This window comes from Labeo rohita, chromosome 22 (genome assembly GCF_022985175.1).
Source record: "Labeo rohita strain BAU-BD-2019 chromosome 22, IGBB_LRoh.1.0, whole genome shotgun sequence".
NCBI classification, from domain to species: Eukaryota; Metazoa; Chordata; class Actinopteri; order Cypriniformes; family Cyprinidae; genus Labeo; species Labeo rohita.
The window spans coordinates 58,900,073-58,916,207 of record NC_066890.1 but is presented as its reverse complement, the minus strand read 5'-3'; the positions used below and the strand labels follow the sequence as shown (position 1 = coordinate 58,916,207).

Sequence of the window (16,135 nt, the reverse complement as noted above, 5' to 3'; positions counted from 1 at the left end):
CAACCTGTGTGCGTTGAAGCCCACGGGCGGTTTGCAGGGTAGATGATAAGAGAGATGGGTTTGAGAGCACAGACAACCTGTGGCGGATCTGTGCTCTGTTATTTGTGCCTGTAATCATGGCAGGGTAAACAGCTACATCAAACCCCTCATTGTGGGTTATTTAGTCCTAGTTTCAGCATGCAGAGACGGTCGCCTAAATGAAAACATCCCTCAAGCTAGAAGAGCTGGGACGGAGCCATTGCCCGAGAACAGGCTCGGAATCATAATGGAATACTAAATTACCCCGACAGGGGAATAGAATATTTATTCAGAAATTCTCATATTGGGAATGTGGCGGCATTTATCTTGCTGGCGTCAGATAATTCACCCCCTCACAGGAAGGAACAGACTCTTTTATCAGCGTTTCCTTTGCTATTATTCACTGTCCACCACAAAGCTACCTGGCCGAATGCTGGTGAATATTTAAACGATAGCAGACGGCTTTTAATTACACTTTAATGTGCGGCTGTGATTGCGGCAGGAGGACTTTTATCTTGTTGCGAATGTTTATCCGAGCTGCCTTGTGAGGGATCCTCGTTTCGCTATTTTCCGTTCGTGGCCTCACTCAACCCTGGTTTTCTGAGTGTTGAACTCTCTTCTGTTTCTCCACCTTCTTCTGATGTTCTAGCGGATGCAAACTCACTCTCGTCTCGCATTAGTATTCATGCCCGTGATGCTGAGGGATTGGGAAAAGCCCTGAGGGTTGCTTCACTCCGTTTTCTCTTTCCACAGTCCATCGATCCAGGTCAGCAGTTCACCTGGGAGCATTCCAACCTGGAGGTCAACAAACCCAAGAACCGCTACGCCAACGTCATCGCCTACGACCACTCCCGCGTAATCCTGGCACCCATCGAAGGTCAGGCACAACTGCACACGCACTTTCAAAGAAAAGCACTGCATCTGAAGGTTCCAGAATGACTGAACTTTGTTGTCGCCCACAGATGTGTCTGGCTTCAAGAAAGCCTGTTTATTTGAGAAATTTATTTCAGCGCTAGGTCCTAAAATCCTTCCCAAAGAACCTGATAGAGCTAGAATGTGCATTTGGGAGATGGCCATCCATTTTTATGTCTTTATTATGTGTTTTTTTTAGTGTTTATCCGTATAAATCAATTGGCTTTCTTCCCTTCCCACGCAGTTTTATTGTCTGCTCACGCACATACAGGAAACAAGAGTCAAATAATTCACAAGCAGTCGAAATTAAATTCGAATGGTATAGTGCACGGACGTATCCCAGAGCGCCTTCAGTTGAGGTATAGAAGCTGTCAAGCCTTTGGAAGAAACAGTGGAAAATCGGCAGAGATTCTGCTGTAATGTTGGTAAAGCGCCCATCCTTCCATCCAGAGGCGACTGTCAATCCTCGATGCTCTTTTGTGCTGTTTACAGTCCCCCCCCAGGTTTCCTCCCTCGTCGTCGCGTCACCTTGATTTTCGCCACAGTTCACCACGACCCAATTTAGATGAGCAATAACGTGGCGTAACAGAATCATCACAAAGACAGCGCCCATAAATGCATAAATTAATCAAGTTCGAAATTTCCATTTTACAGTGCAGTGATTTTGCCATTAGACACAGCGGTGGAACAATTCGTGCAGGCAGCCGTGCTCTGTTCACTTAGCTATGACTAAAGCGAAACACTCCCGCGATCGCTTTGTGAGACGGGGAAGAGGCTTTTAATGGCATTCTTTTTTCCCCCTGATTGCTAATTTTGCCTTTTTCTCCAACGTAGCGGGGGCTAGAAAATGAGCACGGCCAAGTGTTTCATTGTTCGTTGTTAAAGCACGAAAACAACAATTTAGCACCGCGGGCCTGTGTTTGTGATTGAAGCTTTTGTGTTGGATAAACTGTACAATTAAATATGCCTCTCATAGGTTATTTGCCAGAGGTCTGAAGCGAGCGCGTACCCCCGAGTGTAATTACAAGTGACTTGTTTCAGAGAATTAATGGTGCTTGCTCCTACCGGGGGGATTTGAACAAACCCCTAACCTTAAGTGTTGAACTTTGATGTATAATTTGTCCCTCGCCGTTTGCGCTGTGTACATGAATGACACATCAAATCATGCAATTCATCGTGGAGAGGTAATCAGACTTGTGGTGAATGATGAAATGAGTGAAAAAATTATAATCTTATAAGTCATCTATGCTTTTTTTTTGTCACATCCTGTAATTGGCTTGTTAAATCACCTTTATTATTATGGTTATTATGAGAATTACATGTTGCTACTTAGACCAATACTAAACCCTGTTAAGGCCCAGACCCAGAACTAACCCTAAAGACCCTAAAATCCCAATTTCGAGAGCCAAGGCCATATTTATGTGGTTTTCAGAGGTCTCAAGACCTAGACCACAAGATCGTTACCTCTAGCAGTGGCACACAAGGGCTTTACTTCTGTTCCTGCCGCCTCACGGATCCCGAGCTTAGGCGGGAGAATGTTTGGCTGCTTTATGGGAGATTTACTGCGGGCCGCCCAGAGCGATGGCAGAAAGAGAGCGAGACGGGGTCCGGCGTGGGTTCCGCTCACTGATTTACTCCTAGTCCAGCCTAATTCCATCGTATAGCATCTGGCCCTAAATCAGCTGCAGTGGATGCTGTTGGCCGGCCCTCAGAGAGCTCGGCAGGGCAGAAAAAGCTGGAAGGAAGTGAGAAAAGGCTGCGAAGGGGCTTGATGGCTTTTCTTTCATGGGGATTATTTTCTATGATGGATATCTGTCACAAGCTCTGCAATAGCCTCTTACCAGACTGTGACTGTATATCATGTTAGCGGAGCAGCAAATTTTTCACAAGTTAAGAGACTCACACAGCAACATCGTCAGCCATTTTGGAACTGTCTAGAAACAGAGGTGTTAAAACACACTTTTGAAGTCAACAAGTAATGTTAGTAACATTTTCCTACACCAAAAACAGACTGTTTGTGCTACTGTCCCTTTAAGACTCATGCATATTACTTCTGATATGTCATTCTGGCTCTGACTCTCACATTTACCAACCTTCATGCTTCATTTCAAGGTATCACAGGCAGCGACTACATCAATGCTAACTACATTGATGGCTACAGGAAGCAGAACGCGTACATAGCCACGCAGGGGCCTCTGCCAGAGACCTTCGGAGACTTCTGGAGGATGGTGTGGGAGCAACGAGCCGCCACTGTGGTCATGATGACCAGACTGGAAGAGAAGTCAAGGGTGAGGCTAGTCTAAATATAGAGAGCATTTGTGGTTTAGTAAAGGATTGTTTCAGAATAGTAATACATTTTGACTTCTAAGTCCAAAATTAGCACTTATTACATCAATTAAGCTATCTTCTAACCACAATGGAGCTTTATAATGAACTCATTTGGAATAGTACACATAGCTTGCACAAAAAAGCACTATACAACCCAGCAGGCACACAACGTCATAGTTGATATTTGGAGAAATTTCGGTTGTGACGTTGAGTGACCAAACCTCAGTGTCAGTGTTAATTTAATGTACAATTCCGACGTCAGCTGGTGTTGATGTTTTGTTTTTAGATTGTGTTTTAAAGTAACCAAAATCCAATGTTAGGTCAAAGTCAAGTTGATGTCAAATACTGAAGTCAACCCCATTTTCGTTCTCAACCAATTTGTCCAACACTGGGGTTCAATGTCAAACTGATGTTATATTGACGCCGGTGCATCAAATAGTCCGTTTTTAATTAGGTACTTTACTGTATTGAATGAAATGGTTTGCAGTGCAGGGATTGTCTTCTCCACAAAGACACTTTCAGCATTTCAGTTTTGCCAAAACAGGGTATTTTACATTTTGGAACAACTTTAACATCTGGAGCATGCCGGTAATGTCTTAAAATACTGTCTAGCTAGGCAGCTCACTAGGTTGTGGAAAGGAGCTAATAGTCCCTAAGAAGATAATAGGCCATCTCTTTTAGCCTTGTTAAAAAGACTGAGCTTCATACTGAACAAATTGACATTATTCCAGTTGAAATGCCATTGCCGGTTGAGTGAATGAGCAAAAAGGATGGAGAAAAATGGAGGGAAATAAAGAAAGGGGTTCTCCGATAACAACCGAGAATCATCTCTTGGCTCTATCAGGGGGCAGTTCAGCCCATTTACCACAAAAAGGAGAGAGAGAGAGAAAGACGACGTTAAGAATCCCTCATCTTGAAGACTTCCTCAGCCGTGACGTCCGGAAGTTCATTGAAGACGATTCCGTCACGCCCCAGACTGTCAGGCTCAGCAAACTCCGTCAATATCTCAGGACACCCCCTCTCACTCTCTCTCACCATCTTAGCGGGCGCCACATGGCGTATTAGAGCTCTGTCAGATGCGATCAGAGTGAGCCGTTCAATCTGCAGCATAAGCGCAAAGAACGCATTAAACCTGCACATTTTTGAAGCAGCGAGCTGTCACATCGCATCAGGGCACGGGGGGGCGGCCCGACTGCTCGCCATGCTCCGTATTGAGTGCATCTTTACAGCGGGCCAGGGGTCTGTCAATGTGCCAGGTGTCGGAGGAGGGAAGAAAAACATTATGCCTGGGTAATGGATGTGACGTGGGTTAGACGGGAAGGGTTTGAGACTCCAGGTATGAACCCCTAGGACCGAGTCGTTATTTGTGAATCAGTTCAGAGACTGTTACGAGTCTTACTTCTCATTTTGAGAATCCAAAGTAATTTAGTGTCTTTGGAAAAGGCTTTAGGTAGCTCCCGCATGATTATTTGATTCGATCTTGGTGAGATTTAGTTCAATGGCACCGTAATTCCTCAGCACACTGAGATTTGGAAGGTATTTGCATAGAGATGTGTGTGTAAATCAAGTCAGTGACCTCCAAAAAAGACCCGTAAGGTATGTTAACGTTCCCTCGCCCTCTGCAGATAAAGTGCGACCAGTACTGGCCGAGTAGAGGGACGGAGACCTACGGTATGATCCAAGTGACGCTCCTGGACACCATCGAACTTGCCACTTTCTGCGTACGCACCTTCTCTCTACACAAGGTAAGACTTTTTGTGTCCACCTAGCATGCAAACAACCCCAGGCCACAGTAGGGGTGCCTAATCCTGTTCCCGAGGGCCAACATCCTACCAACCCTAAGTGAAGTTAATCAAGGTCTTCTAACAATCAAGGATTCTTAGAAACTCCCAAGAAACTTTTCCAGGACCTTAACCCTTCAAAAGCAGGATTGGACACCCCAGTCAACAAAAAATGTGCTTCCTTCCCTAGGAGCACTTTGCTTTAGACTTTTTAAAGAGTTTTACGTTGTGCATGGACCTCTTATTTCCCTCTGGACCCTAGAGCAGACACATTACACAGTTTCGCTTTCGGGCTCCGACAGACATACGCAACCGGGATGATTGCAAACGGGAATGTTTTTCCGAAGCCCTCCCAGTGTTCTCATCTCGACTGCGTACACCAACACACGCGCATGTTTTTATAATCTCCTCGTTCCACATCCATCATCTTTTAATGTTACGCCTGCCAAAGAGAGGCACTTAGCTAAGTGGCCAGAGCAAAACGACTCCATGCAAAATTGGCATCCCAGACGGCACAGCGGTCAAGTAAACATGAAGTGGTTGGGAGCGAGGGAGAGAAATAGAGCGGGGTCAGCCAGTTGCACGGTCAGACCGTAACGTGAATTAAAATGGATTGAGCTTTTACTGTAGTGAAGGGCGCCTGTAAGACACGAACAGAAGCATTGATTAAAGAGCGTGCTTATGGTTACGGGATGAAGCTTTCTTTTAAACCCCCAGGAAAGAGAAATGAGATCTCTTCAGTATCTCAATTGATTCTCCTAGACAGCACAGAGAGTAATTGGATCTTCTCAGATTTGTCCCAGTAATCCACTAGTTGCAGAAGAGATCTCCTGAGCTATGAATGAGCAATTAAATTGTCTTCTCGGACTTGTATGGTCTTCGTATGACTTGGTTTTTTAACTGAAGGGGCAGCTTCGAATAGAGATGAGATGTGTTTTTGTTGCGCCACAGTTTGTTGTATTGCATTGCTAGGCTTGAATAGCTAAGGATTGCTTACAACCCTTACACACATACACACACTTGCTGGAACAGTGAGGTGTATTTATGTGTGCGCATATCCTGCAGTCGCACACACACAGTCAACCCAGAGTCATGAATTCTTAAAAACAATCCTGCACAAGCCCATCCACTGCAGAGAAACAGCCTGCAGAAGACAGCCAGAGAAAAAAAAGTATCTGGCAAAACTGGGCCAGTTTGCTCTTAATTACATCGTTTATTTATTCATTTATTCAAAGGGAGCCTCTGTTGGAACAGCAGCGACATTGAAATGCAAAACCTCCCTTTAAAGATGTCCAGGATGAGAAATAAAGGCTAGCAGCTAGAACTAGCAGGACACTGATGTCTCTCCCTTTTCTTAACGAAATCTCCTCTGCGGCAGACATGTTCCTGGCTCCCCTGTTTTGTTGAAATACACTGTAGAAGACATTTTGGTGACATAATGCGATTCCAGAATGTGTGCGTCGTAGCATGTTCATGACACTGATATGTAAGGTCCTTGAACTACTAGACAACTCCATGATCTTGTGCTAACACAATTAAATCATGCACTAATAGAAGAAGGTAAGATTTATTCCTGTGCATTCATGCTCTTGTTTCAGAATGGTTCCAGTGAAAAGCGAGAGGTACGACAGTTTCAATTCACCGCCTGGCCGGACCACGGCGTTCCCGAGTACCCCACTCCGTTCTTGGCCTTCCTCAGGAGGGTGAAGACCTGCAATCCACCGGATGCCGGCCCCATCATCGCCCACTGCAGGTCTGAACTCTGTTCCTACTTGTAAAGGCTCTCGAAGCCAGAAATTTTAGGACTAGAAAAGTCTTCTTGTTCAAAGTTGTCGTCAAGTTTGGCATCGTCCCCTAAAGTTTGGTCCAGCAGCGTTCATCCCTGACATATGCAACATGTGCTTTCAGCGCTGGTGTGGGCCGCACAGGCTGCTTCATCGTGATTGACGCCATGCTAGAACGCATCAAGCATGAGAAGACGGTGGACATCTACGGTCACGTGACCCTCATGCGCTCCCAGAGGAACTACATGGTGCAGACGGAAGACCAGTACAGCTTCATCCATGATGCCCTCCTGGAGGCCGTCGCCTGTGGGAACACGGAGGTGGCGGCGCGAAGCCTCTTCTCCTACATCCAGAAGTTGGCGCAGGTGGAGACCGGGGAGCACGTCAGCGGCATGGAGCTGGAGTTTAAGGTAACCAAGTCAAGACAAGTCACCTTTATTTATATAGCGCTTTATACAACATAGATTGCGTCAAAGCAGCTTTACAGTTTCACAGGGAAATGCTTCGTCAAGAGGACAACAACCGTCAATTTTTCATTCTTGATTCAGTGATGTCATCATTCAGTTTAGCTCTCCTCCAATAGTGTCTTAAGCATCCCTAACTAAGCAATCCAAAAGCGACAGTGGCAAGGAACAAAAACGGCATTCGTTTTTTATATCAGCTATGCATTCTGTTAGTTTTGCAAATTCGTATGTTTCGCCAGGCCACATAGAAATATAAAGCTGAGTATCATCAGCATAACAGTGAAAGCTAACACCATGTTTCCTGATGATATCTCCCAAGAGTAACATAAAGTGTGAAAAGCAGTGGTCCTAGTACTGAGCCTTGTGGTACTCCATACTGTATTTGTGATCAATATGATACCTTGTCATTCACTCCTACGAATTGATGACGGTCAGATAAGTAAGATTTGAACCATGGCAATGCAATGACACTAATGCCAATATAATTTTGTAGTCTACTCAAAATAATGTTGTGGTTGATAGTGTCAAATGCAACACTAAAATCCAGTATCACTAATAGAGAGATACAACCACGATCGGATGATAAGAGCAGGTCAGTTGCAACTCAGACACATGAAAAGTAGAAACTAACCACCTGTAATTACATCTCGTCAGATGCTCTCAGAAATGTTGCTCTGGAGGGCACAAGATAATAGAACGTGCCTGATAGAACCTCCAGTAACAATCAACACTTCTTGACGGCATGTTTTGTTACTGTAGATACAGATGTGAAACTCTGGCTCTAGTTGTGACAGAGACGAGCAAAAGTTGATGACAGCCAGAGAGGGGTTGTGGGAAGGGTAATTAACACCCAGTGAAGACGGATGTTGAGGAGAAGCGATGTGTTCACTAATGAGCAGACAGGGATTGTGGGTTCCGTTTGGCAACTGAAACACTCCTGTAGGTTTCTGGCCTCCAAGACCTTGAAGAGCTTTTCCTTCTTTTCAGTTTTTTGCTCTTTCAGGCTCGTTCTTTAGCCTGGAACAAAGTAATCCTCACCAAGGGAGAAGCATTCGGAGCATTAGCGAGGTGGCAAACCAATTATTTTTACCATGGGTCCCAGTAGCAAGGTGATAGCATTACTATTTTTAAAATCGTAGTATTAAGTAGTATTGTCAAATGCTGGTGTCAAAATGCATCTGGTGTTACTAAAGCACTGCAAGCAATGTCCAGTTCATGACTAAATGAGTTCCTTTGAAAAGACTAGTTAGCAAAATGTCTGAATTGTTTTGCAAGTTGGTCAAAAACTGTTCCTTGTGAGACTCTAGAGCAGGGGTCTCCGTCCCTGCTCCTGGAGCACTACCATCAGGGCCATCAGGAGTTCAGGGCGACTAATGGTGGCCTAATGGTTAGGGGAGTCTGACTTGTAACCGAAAGGTTGCGGGTTCGAGTCCCAGGTCCGGCAGGGATTGAAGGTGAGGGGGGTTTAAAACCAGTCTCAATACCTCAATACCACGACTGAGGTGAGCAAGGCACCGATCCCCGGGCGCCACAGCAATAGCAATATGGCTGCCCACTGCTCCGGGATTGTGTTCATGGTGTGTGTGTGCATGTTTGTTCACTACTCACTACTGTGTGTGTGCACTTGGATGGGTTAAATGCAGAGCATTTAAAGTATGGGTCACCATACTTGGCCACACGTCACATCCTTTCCTTTCCTTTCCTTTGATTAGTAAAGACAGGTGTGTTGGAGCAGGGTTGGAGCTTAAGTCTGCAGGATGGTAGCTCTCCAGAAGAAAGGTTGGAGATCCCTGCTCAAGAGTTATGATAACCCTGCTGAAAAAAACAGCCAAAACCTGGGATCGTTGACCAGCCTGGAAGTGGCCAAAACCCCTCTAAAACCAGCCTGCTGACCAGCTAGGACCAGCTAGGACCAGCCTGCATGATCAGCTAAAACCAGCCAACCAGCTGTTTTTTTTTTTCAGCAGGGAAGATGGCAGATGATCAGTTAGTGGTGTGCTAACTAGTTAGCTAAAAAGCTAACCAGAAAAACACTTGAACAAAAGGTTATTTTGACCATTTATAGCTTCTGCTATATAATCGGATATGTGACACAAAATGTACAACTTTTTTTTATTTGTCATATTTACAGAGTTAGCATGGTGGATAAAATCTGTCCCAACACAATGAGAGTGCTAGTGCTAATAAGGTGCCTACAGGGCTAACCATGTCACAAACCTCTTTTAAACTTTACCCCAGCCCGCTAAACCAGCCAAAGTGTGAGTGTGTGCGTGCTTATTATTTCAACAGCTCGGTTCATAGCTGGCGCTTCCCACCGGAATGCCTCATGCCCTTCCAGGTCCCTCTTTGAAAGCTACTCAAAGACTCAAAGGAAAGACAAACAGCCAGTGGCTGCTTCTGAAAGAAAGAGAAAAAAAGACTAGGCCTGGAGCAGGAACTGAATGGATTTATAACCGGGCAAAGGCATTACCTGGTGGAACAGAAGAGAGAGAGAGAGTGAGCGAGAGAGTGCGGCACAGTTTCTAGATGTGCCAGGCTCGTCCAGTTAAAAGGAGACAATGCTTCCAGACAACTGACCTAGAAAACGGGGAAGAATTACGGGTACTGTGGCTCGGTTGATGTTAATTGATGGTTACAAGCTTTAATTTGGATCATGACACGAGAGTACGAGGTGTATGCGCGGGTACAAAACGCTGGTGTCCAGTTAGAGTATGAATACAAAGCGGCACAAAAAACCAGCAGTGACCCATTTCCCCAGTTGTCGCCAAAGTTGCGTGACTTTCCAATTGTTTCGGACCAGGTTACGTGCCACCTGATGGAAGAAAAATGGGGGGTTTGGTAATTATAACCGCAACGAGCGTTGACAGGTTTTCTGCGAGCGCACCTAAACTGGGTCACCCAGTCTCGCCCATTTATAAACAGTCTGAGACTGGGAAAAAAATAGAGGCATTACACCAAAAATAAAAGGTCAGGACGGTTAAACGACTGTCTGAGATTCCCATGCAGCAAGTAATGTCCTTCAAGTCTAAATATCCATGTCTATTTAAGGAGTTTTAGAGATCGTTTTGGATTTATCAATCGTATTTCTCTTCCCACAGCGTTTGGCGAACTCCAAAGCCCACACCTCCAGATTCATAAGTGCCAATCTGCCATGCAACAAATTTAAAAACCGTCTGGTCAACATCATGCCGTACGAGACCACTCGAGTGTGCCTGCAGCCCATCAGAGGGCTGGAGGGGTCCGACTACATCAATGCCAGCTTTATTGATGGATACAGGTGCGCCAACATCTGCAACCTGAAGTCTTTGTTTTGCCAATTTGAGCATGTTAATTCACAAGGTCTCGCTTTCTCTTTCCTGTAGACAACAGAAGGCTTATATAGCCACACAAGGCCCATTAGCGGAGACTACTGAGGACTTCTGGAGGATGTTGTGGGAGAACAACTCCACCATCGTGGTGATGCTGACCAAACTGAGGGAGATGGGACGAGTGAGTGTTGCTCTTCTTTTAGACCAATGGTTTATGGCTTCCAGAGCATGTAGTTTAATTAAGTTTTTGTGTGTTTTCGCAGGAAAAGTGTCACCAGTACTGGCCAGCGGAGCGCTCCGCTAGGTATCAGTACTTCGTGGTGGATCCAATGGCGGAGTACAACATGCCGCAGTACATCCTCAGAGAGTTCAAAGTGACGGATGCTCGAGTGAGTCCTGAAAATTACGACTAATCATATTGTGAATGATTACCTTTAATTAGCTATTTACGGAGGTACTTCAGAGAATGACATGGTGTACTTACGGAAAAATGGTACTATTATGTTATTAAGCCCATTTAACATGGTATTCTTAGAATTACAATGGAATACCATATGTCCAAGGATCTTCCAAGAATATCATGGTATTAACATGGTATGTGTCCAAAAACGAAGTATTATTATGAAATCATCTAAATATTGTGGTACTTTGATATTGTGGCATTAAATATTACTATATTTGCATACCATGCTACTCCAAGGTATTTCAAACAATACTATGGCATCATAAGGGGAAAAAAACATGGTAATACCATGGTATGTTTCTATATTACCACATTTATATGCAATGGTATTTAATGAGAAGAATATAATGGTATTATTATGCCATATATATAATAAAAATAGTAGATCATGTGGTGAAAACTGTAATACTACTACTAGTAATTATTATTTATTTATATATTATTTATATTATTTATTTTATATGCAAATTAAAATAAAATATTATTATTTATGATCAATTAAAATTATTTTAAAATGTAAGTATTATGTTAAAAACGTAGTAATACTGTGGTATTTTATGTTATAATTTATTTCTATATTATTTATATTAAATATTATATTCAAATATAAATACAGCAGCATTTACCTGCATATATATATTTTATAAGTGTTTAATTTTTGTTACATTTTTGAGCATTGTTGTAATATTTCTAATACATATATTAAAATTGATGTAATACCAATGTAAAAACATACTTTTTGGTAAGAGACACTTTTTTCTTGCTTTTAAGAGCACATTATTGCAGATTTGAAGTGTTTTAGGTAAAAAATTATGCAATTCAATTCTGCTCTGTATCTATTCTGAGCCAAAATACGGTTAGCTCTCTTATAATCGTGTTTCCCATGAGTCTCAGCAGTAGGTCTTCTCCTCTAGAAATGCTTGAATTTCCCATCAAGCGAGCGAGCGCTTGCAGACCCGCTCCTCATCAGTCGAGTGGCCTTTCCAGCAAAGCGTTAAAGCGAAACACTCTTAGTCGCGAACGCGGGCGGACGGGCCCGAGACGAAATGAGCATCCCGAGCGCGGCTCACTCCAGCCAAGCACTTTAATTGTGATTGAATCATCCAGGCAGGCTCTTCAGTAATCAGACTGCGGCGAGAATCAAAGAGAGCTTTAATCAGAGCGACCGGAGGAGGCGGGGCCTGGACCGAGGCATGATGGGACGGCGGCGCCGCGCTCGCTTTGGCAGCGAACAAGTCACGTATTTAATCACACGATTGGACACACATCGCTCCGCCTGTAGGGTGTGCACGCGATTCGGTCCGGACGGTTTTACGCCTCGTTTTCTTTCACCCTTCTTATGTTACAGCGAAAACAAACTGCTGGTTACAGTTAATCAAGCAGGGACGAATGAAGACACAGGAAATATATAGACAATATTTAGTTTTTATGTTGGTATTTATGTTTTTGTTCTGAAATTACTCATAGGAATCAATCAGAAGAACTTTCAGAAGAAATAATATTCTTCCTTGTGTGTTGTAATAAGCAAGGAAGAATATTTATTTTTAATTATATAATTAAATATTAATATTATATTATTATTTTATTATTAATAATATAGTTTTAGGAATAACTGTATACTATAATTAAAATTATATTTTATTCATTTATTATAAAAAGGCATTGTTTATCTGGTTTTATTAACTTACATATAAAAAGTGTATGTACAATTTCAGTTATATTTTTAGGTATAATATATTATTATTATTATTATACTAAAATGTACTAATAGTGTAGAACTGTATAATAATAAATAACTAATTAATGCATGTTTTAATGAAATAATATTTATTCTTAATATAATAATAATAATAGTTATTATTATTAATTATTATTATATTAATTAGTATAATAATAATAATAATACAATGTTATTGTTATTATAATATAATTGTTATATAATATTTATTGTATAATATTATAATTTTATTTTATTTAATGTCTTGTTAATATTACTTATAAAACTGAGGTTGTTTACCTGCTTTTATTAACTTATATATTTATATATATAAATTGTATGTAATATAATTTTTTTAATATTTAATTTTTAATCTAAAATTAGAATTAAGAAAATATATTGTTGCAGAGTAAAGTTTAGTAGTTAAAAATAAAATAATTAGTGCATGTTTTAATGAACACATAAAATAATATTTATTCTTATTAATAATAATAATAATAATTTGTTTTTTATTATGAATTTTATTATTAATGTTAATAATACAATATTCTTGTAATTAAAATAGTATTATATAATATTGTTGTTATTATTATTATTATTATTATTATTATTATTATTATTATATTAATTATAAAAAGGCATTGTTTACCAGCTGTCCTGCTTTATTAATTTATATATTTTTTTATTGTATTTTAAATATTTATATATTTTATATACATTTTTTTAATTATATTTCTGAATACAATTTTAATATTACTAAAATGTAAATACTCAAAAACAATTTAAATACAAAAATTTATATTAAACATTAATACTTATGAAAACCTGTATGTGTGTGCATGTGTGTATACTAAAAATAATTAATTTTAATTAGTAAACAATAAAAAAATAATTTTAAGTAAATATATTAAATGAATTAAATATTTGTATTTTTTTCTTTTAATAAAATAATTTTAATTAGTAAATAATAAATAGTAAGTATATTAAATGAATTAAATATTTTACTTATTATTTAATAACAATAATATTAATTATTTGTATATATAGTGTAATATTATTGTCATTATAATATTAGTAGTATATAGTATTTGTTATTATTTAATATTATAAATATATTTTATTCAATATCATCTTATTATTGCTTGTAAAAATGCATTGTTTACCTGTTTACATTTATTAATTTATATAAAATGTAAAAATATATATTTATATATATATTTTTTGAATGTCATTTTACTATTAATGTAAATATATAAAAATATTTTAAATAAAAAAAACTTTAATACTTGTAAAAACTATATATATATATATATATATATATATATATATATATAATGAAGTAAATATTTCATTTATTATTTAAAATTATTAACATGTTAATATTTAAAATTACAAAACATTATTTATATTATATATTATTATTTATTATTTTTATAATTATATATTATTTTTATTTGATACATTTAAATGTGTATTTTGTTCTCTTTCTTAAAAGCCAAACAAACAAAAAAAATAATCACTGGCGTTATTTAATAGAAATGTGGAGGAAGTGTAGATAAGTGTGTGTGAGATCTGTAAATCCCGGCGCTGGGCTGTGATTAAGTGTGTTTGATCCGCCGGCCTCTCTTCACACTCCGACTGTAGGGACGACTGAATATTTCCGTCCCCTTCTGCGAATCCAGGCGCTTTAATTGTGGCCGGTTCTGCCTGATCTTCCCTTCGATCGCCCGTGTCTCTGTCCTCGTCCGTCGCTCGTCTCCTCTCATCCGTCAGCGTGGCGCGTCAGCGTTTCTCCAGAGCATCGATCAGCCACCGGATCACTCCATTTAGCAGACGCTCGTCACGCCAGACGCGCCATCGATTCCCCTCACAACGACGAGAGGCAGGAGGGTGTGGAGTTCGTCCGCACGCGTTTCGGTCCCGCGTCGGCCGCGGCTGTCGCTGTCCGTCCGGATGAAGCCATCGATCGGCTCCCGCTCTGTCCAGTGAAGGATCGTGGGAGTAAAAGAGCCTGACGTTTATGTGTGTGTTTGTGTTTTTCCTCTCAGGACGGACAGTCCAGGACCGTACGGCAGTTCCAGTTCACCGACTGGCCAGAGCAGGGCGTTCCCAAATCAGGAGAGGGGTTCATCGACTTCATCGGACAGGTGCATAAAACTAAGGAGCAGTTCGGACAGGACGGGCCCATCTCTGTCCACTGCAGGTGAGGAGACGCACCAAAAAAATACACAATAACAAGCGCTCACATGGTAAAGTGTGCGATATAGATGAATATATAGATGAACGTATACAAATAAAAGTGACCAATACAAATAAGAATAACATGAATAAAACTATATATAAAAACTATATTTGATAAAAATATATATACATATACTGTTGTAACAATATATTAATATATTGTTATATTATAATCTTAACATGTATTTATATATATATATATATATATATATATATATATATATATATATAGTTTATATAATAATTTTATTATTATAATAATATTTGTATTAATATATATTTAATTACAAAATATTACAAATAATTTCTTCAGATTTACTTTAACTTTTTACATTAACTATAGCTCAAATTAAAATGAAAAGGAAAGTGTTTTTATTATTAATAATAATAATAATAATAATAATACATAATAATGATCACAATTATACTAAAATAACACTCACAACAAACAAAATATATATATATTTTTTAATAATTCAATAATTGTAAATAAAAGGATATTTTGAATAAAGGATTTTTATAATATTAATCATTTATTAACAATAATCTTAATGATACTAAATAAACAGATACTAAAATAACAGATAACAGACGTGTATATTAATAATTAAATAATTTAATTAAAATGAAATTATAGTTTTTATTATAGGAAATTATTATTATTATTATTATTATTATTATTAAGTTATACATTTGATAAAATAATAATAATAATAATAATAATAATAATCTCAATGACGCTAAAATAACACTGATAACAGAGAAATATATAAATAATTAAAAGAAATAATTCAATTAAAATGAAAAGGAAATAAAATGTTATTAATAATCTCAGTTATACTAAAATAACACTCATGACAGAAATGTATATTAATAATTTGTAAAATAATTCGATAATCAAAATTAAAAGGAAGTTATAAAAAAGTTTTAATTATTATTAATAATAATAATAATAATAATAATCTCAACTTTGTTAAAATAACACTGATAACAGAGAAATATATATTAATAATTAAAAAAATAATTCAGTAATTAAAATGAAAAGGATTTTTTATTTATTATTATTATTATTAATAGTAATAAAATATTATTAATAATAATCTCAGTTATACTAAAATA

At 38.9% G+C, this 16,135-nt stretch overlaps 1 protein-coding gene across 1 annotated transcript in view; it reads left to right on the top strand.

Moving 5' to 3' along the window:
- The window catches only part of ptprsa (protein tyrosine phosphatase receptor type Sa), a 246,800-nt gene that overhangs the window by 222,294 nt on the left and 8,371 nt on the right, over positions 1-16,135 (top strand). The window contains exons 27-35 of the mRNA XM_051094491.1: positions 772-895; positions 3,043-3,218; positions 4,884-5,003; positions 6,638-6,792; positions 6,948-7,233; positions 10,386-10,564; positions 10,650-10,776; positions 10,859-10,984; positions 14,824-14,978. Coding sequence (XP_050950448.1) covers positions 772-895; positions 3,043-3,218; positions 4,884-5,003; positions 6,638-6,792; positions 6,948-7,233; positions 10,386-10,564; positions 10,650-10,776; positions 10,859-10,984; positions 14,824-14,978 — 1,448 coding nt within the window. The remainder of the gene's footprint in view (positions 1-771; positions 896-3,042; positions 3,219-4,883; positions 5,004-6,637; positions 6,793-6,947; positions 7,234-10,385; positions 10,565-10,649; positions 10,777-10,858; positions 10,985-14,823; positions 14,979-16,135) is intronic.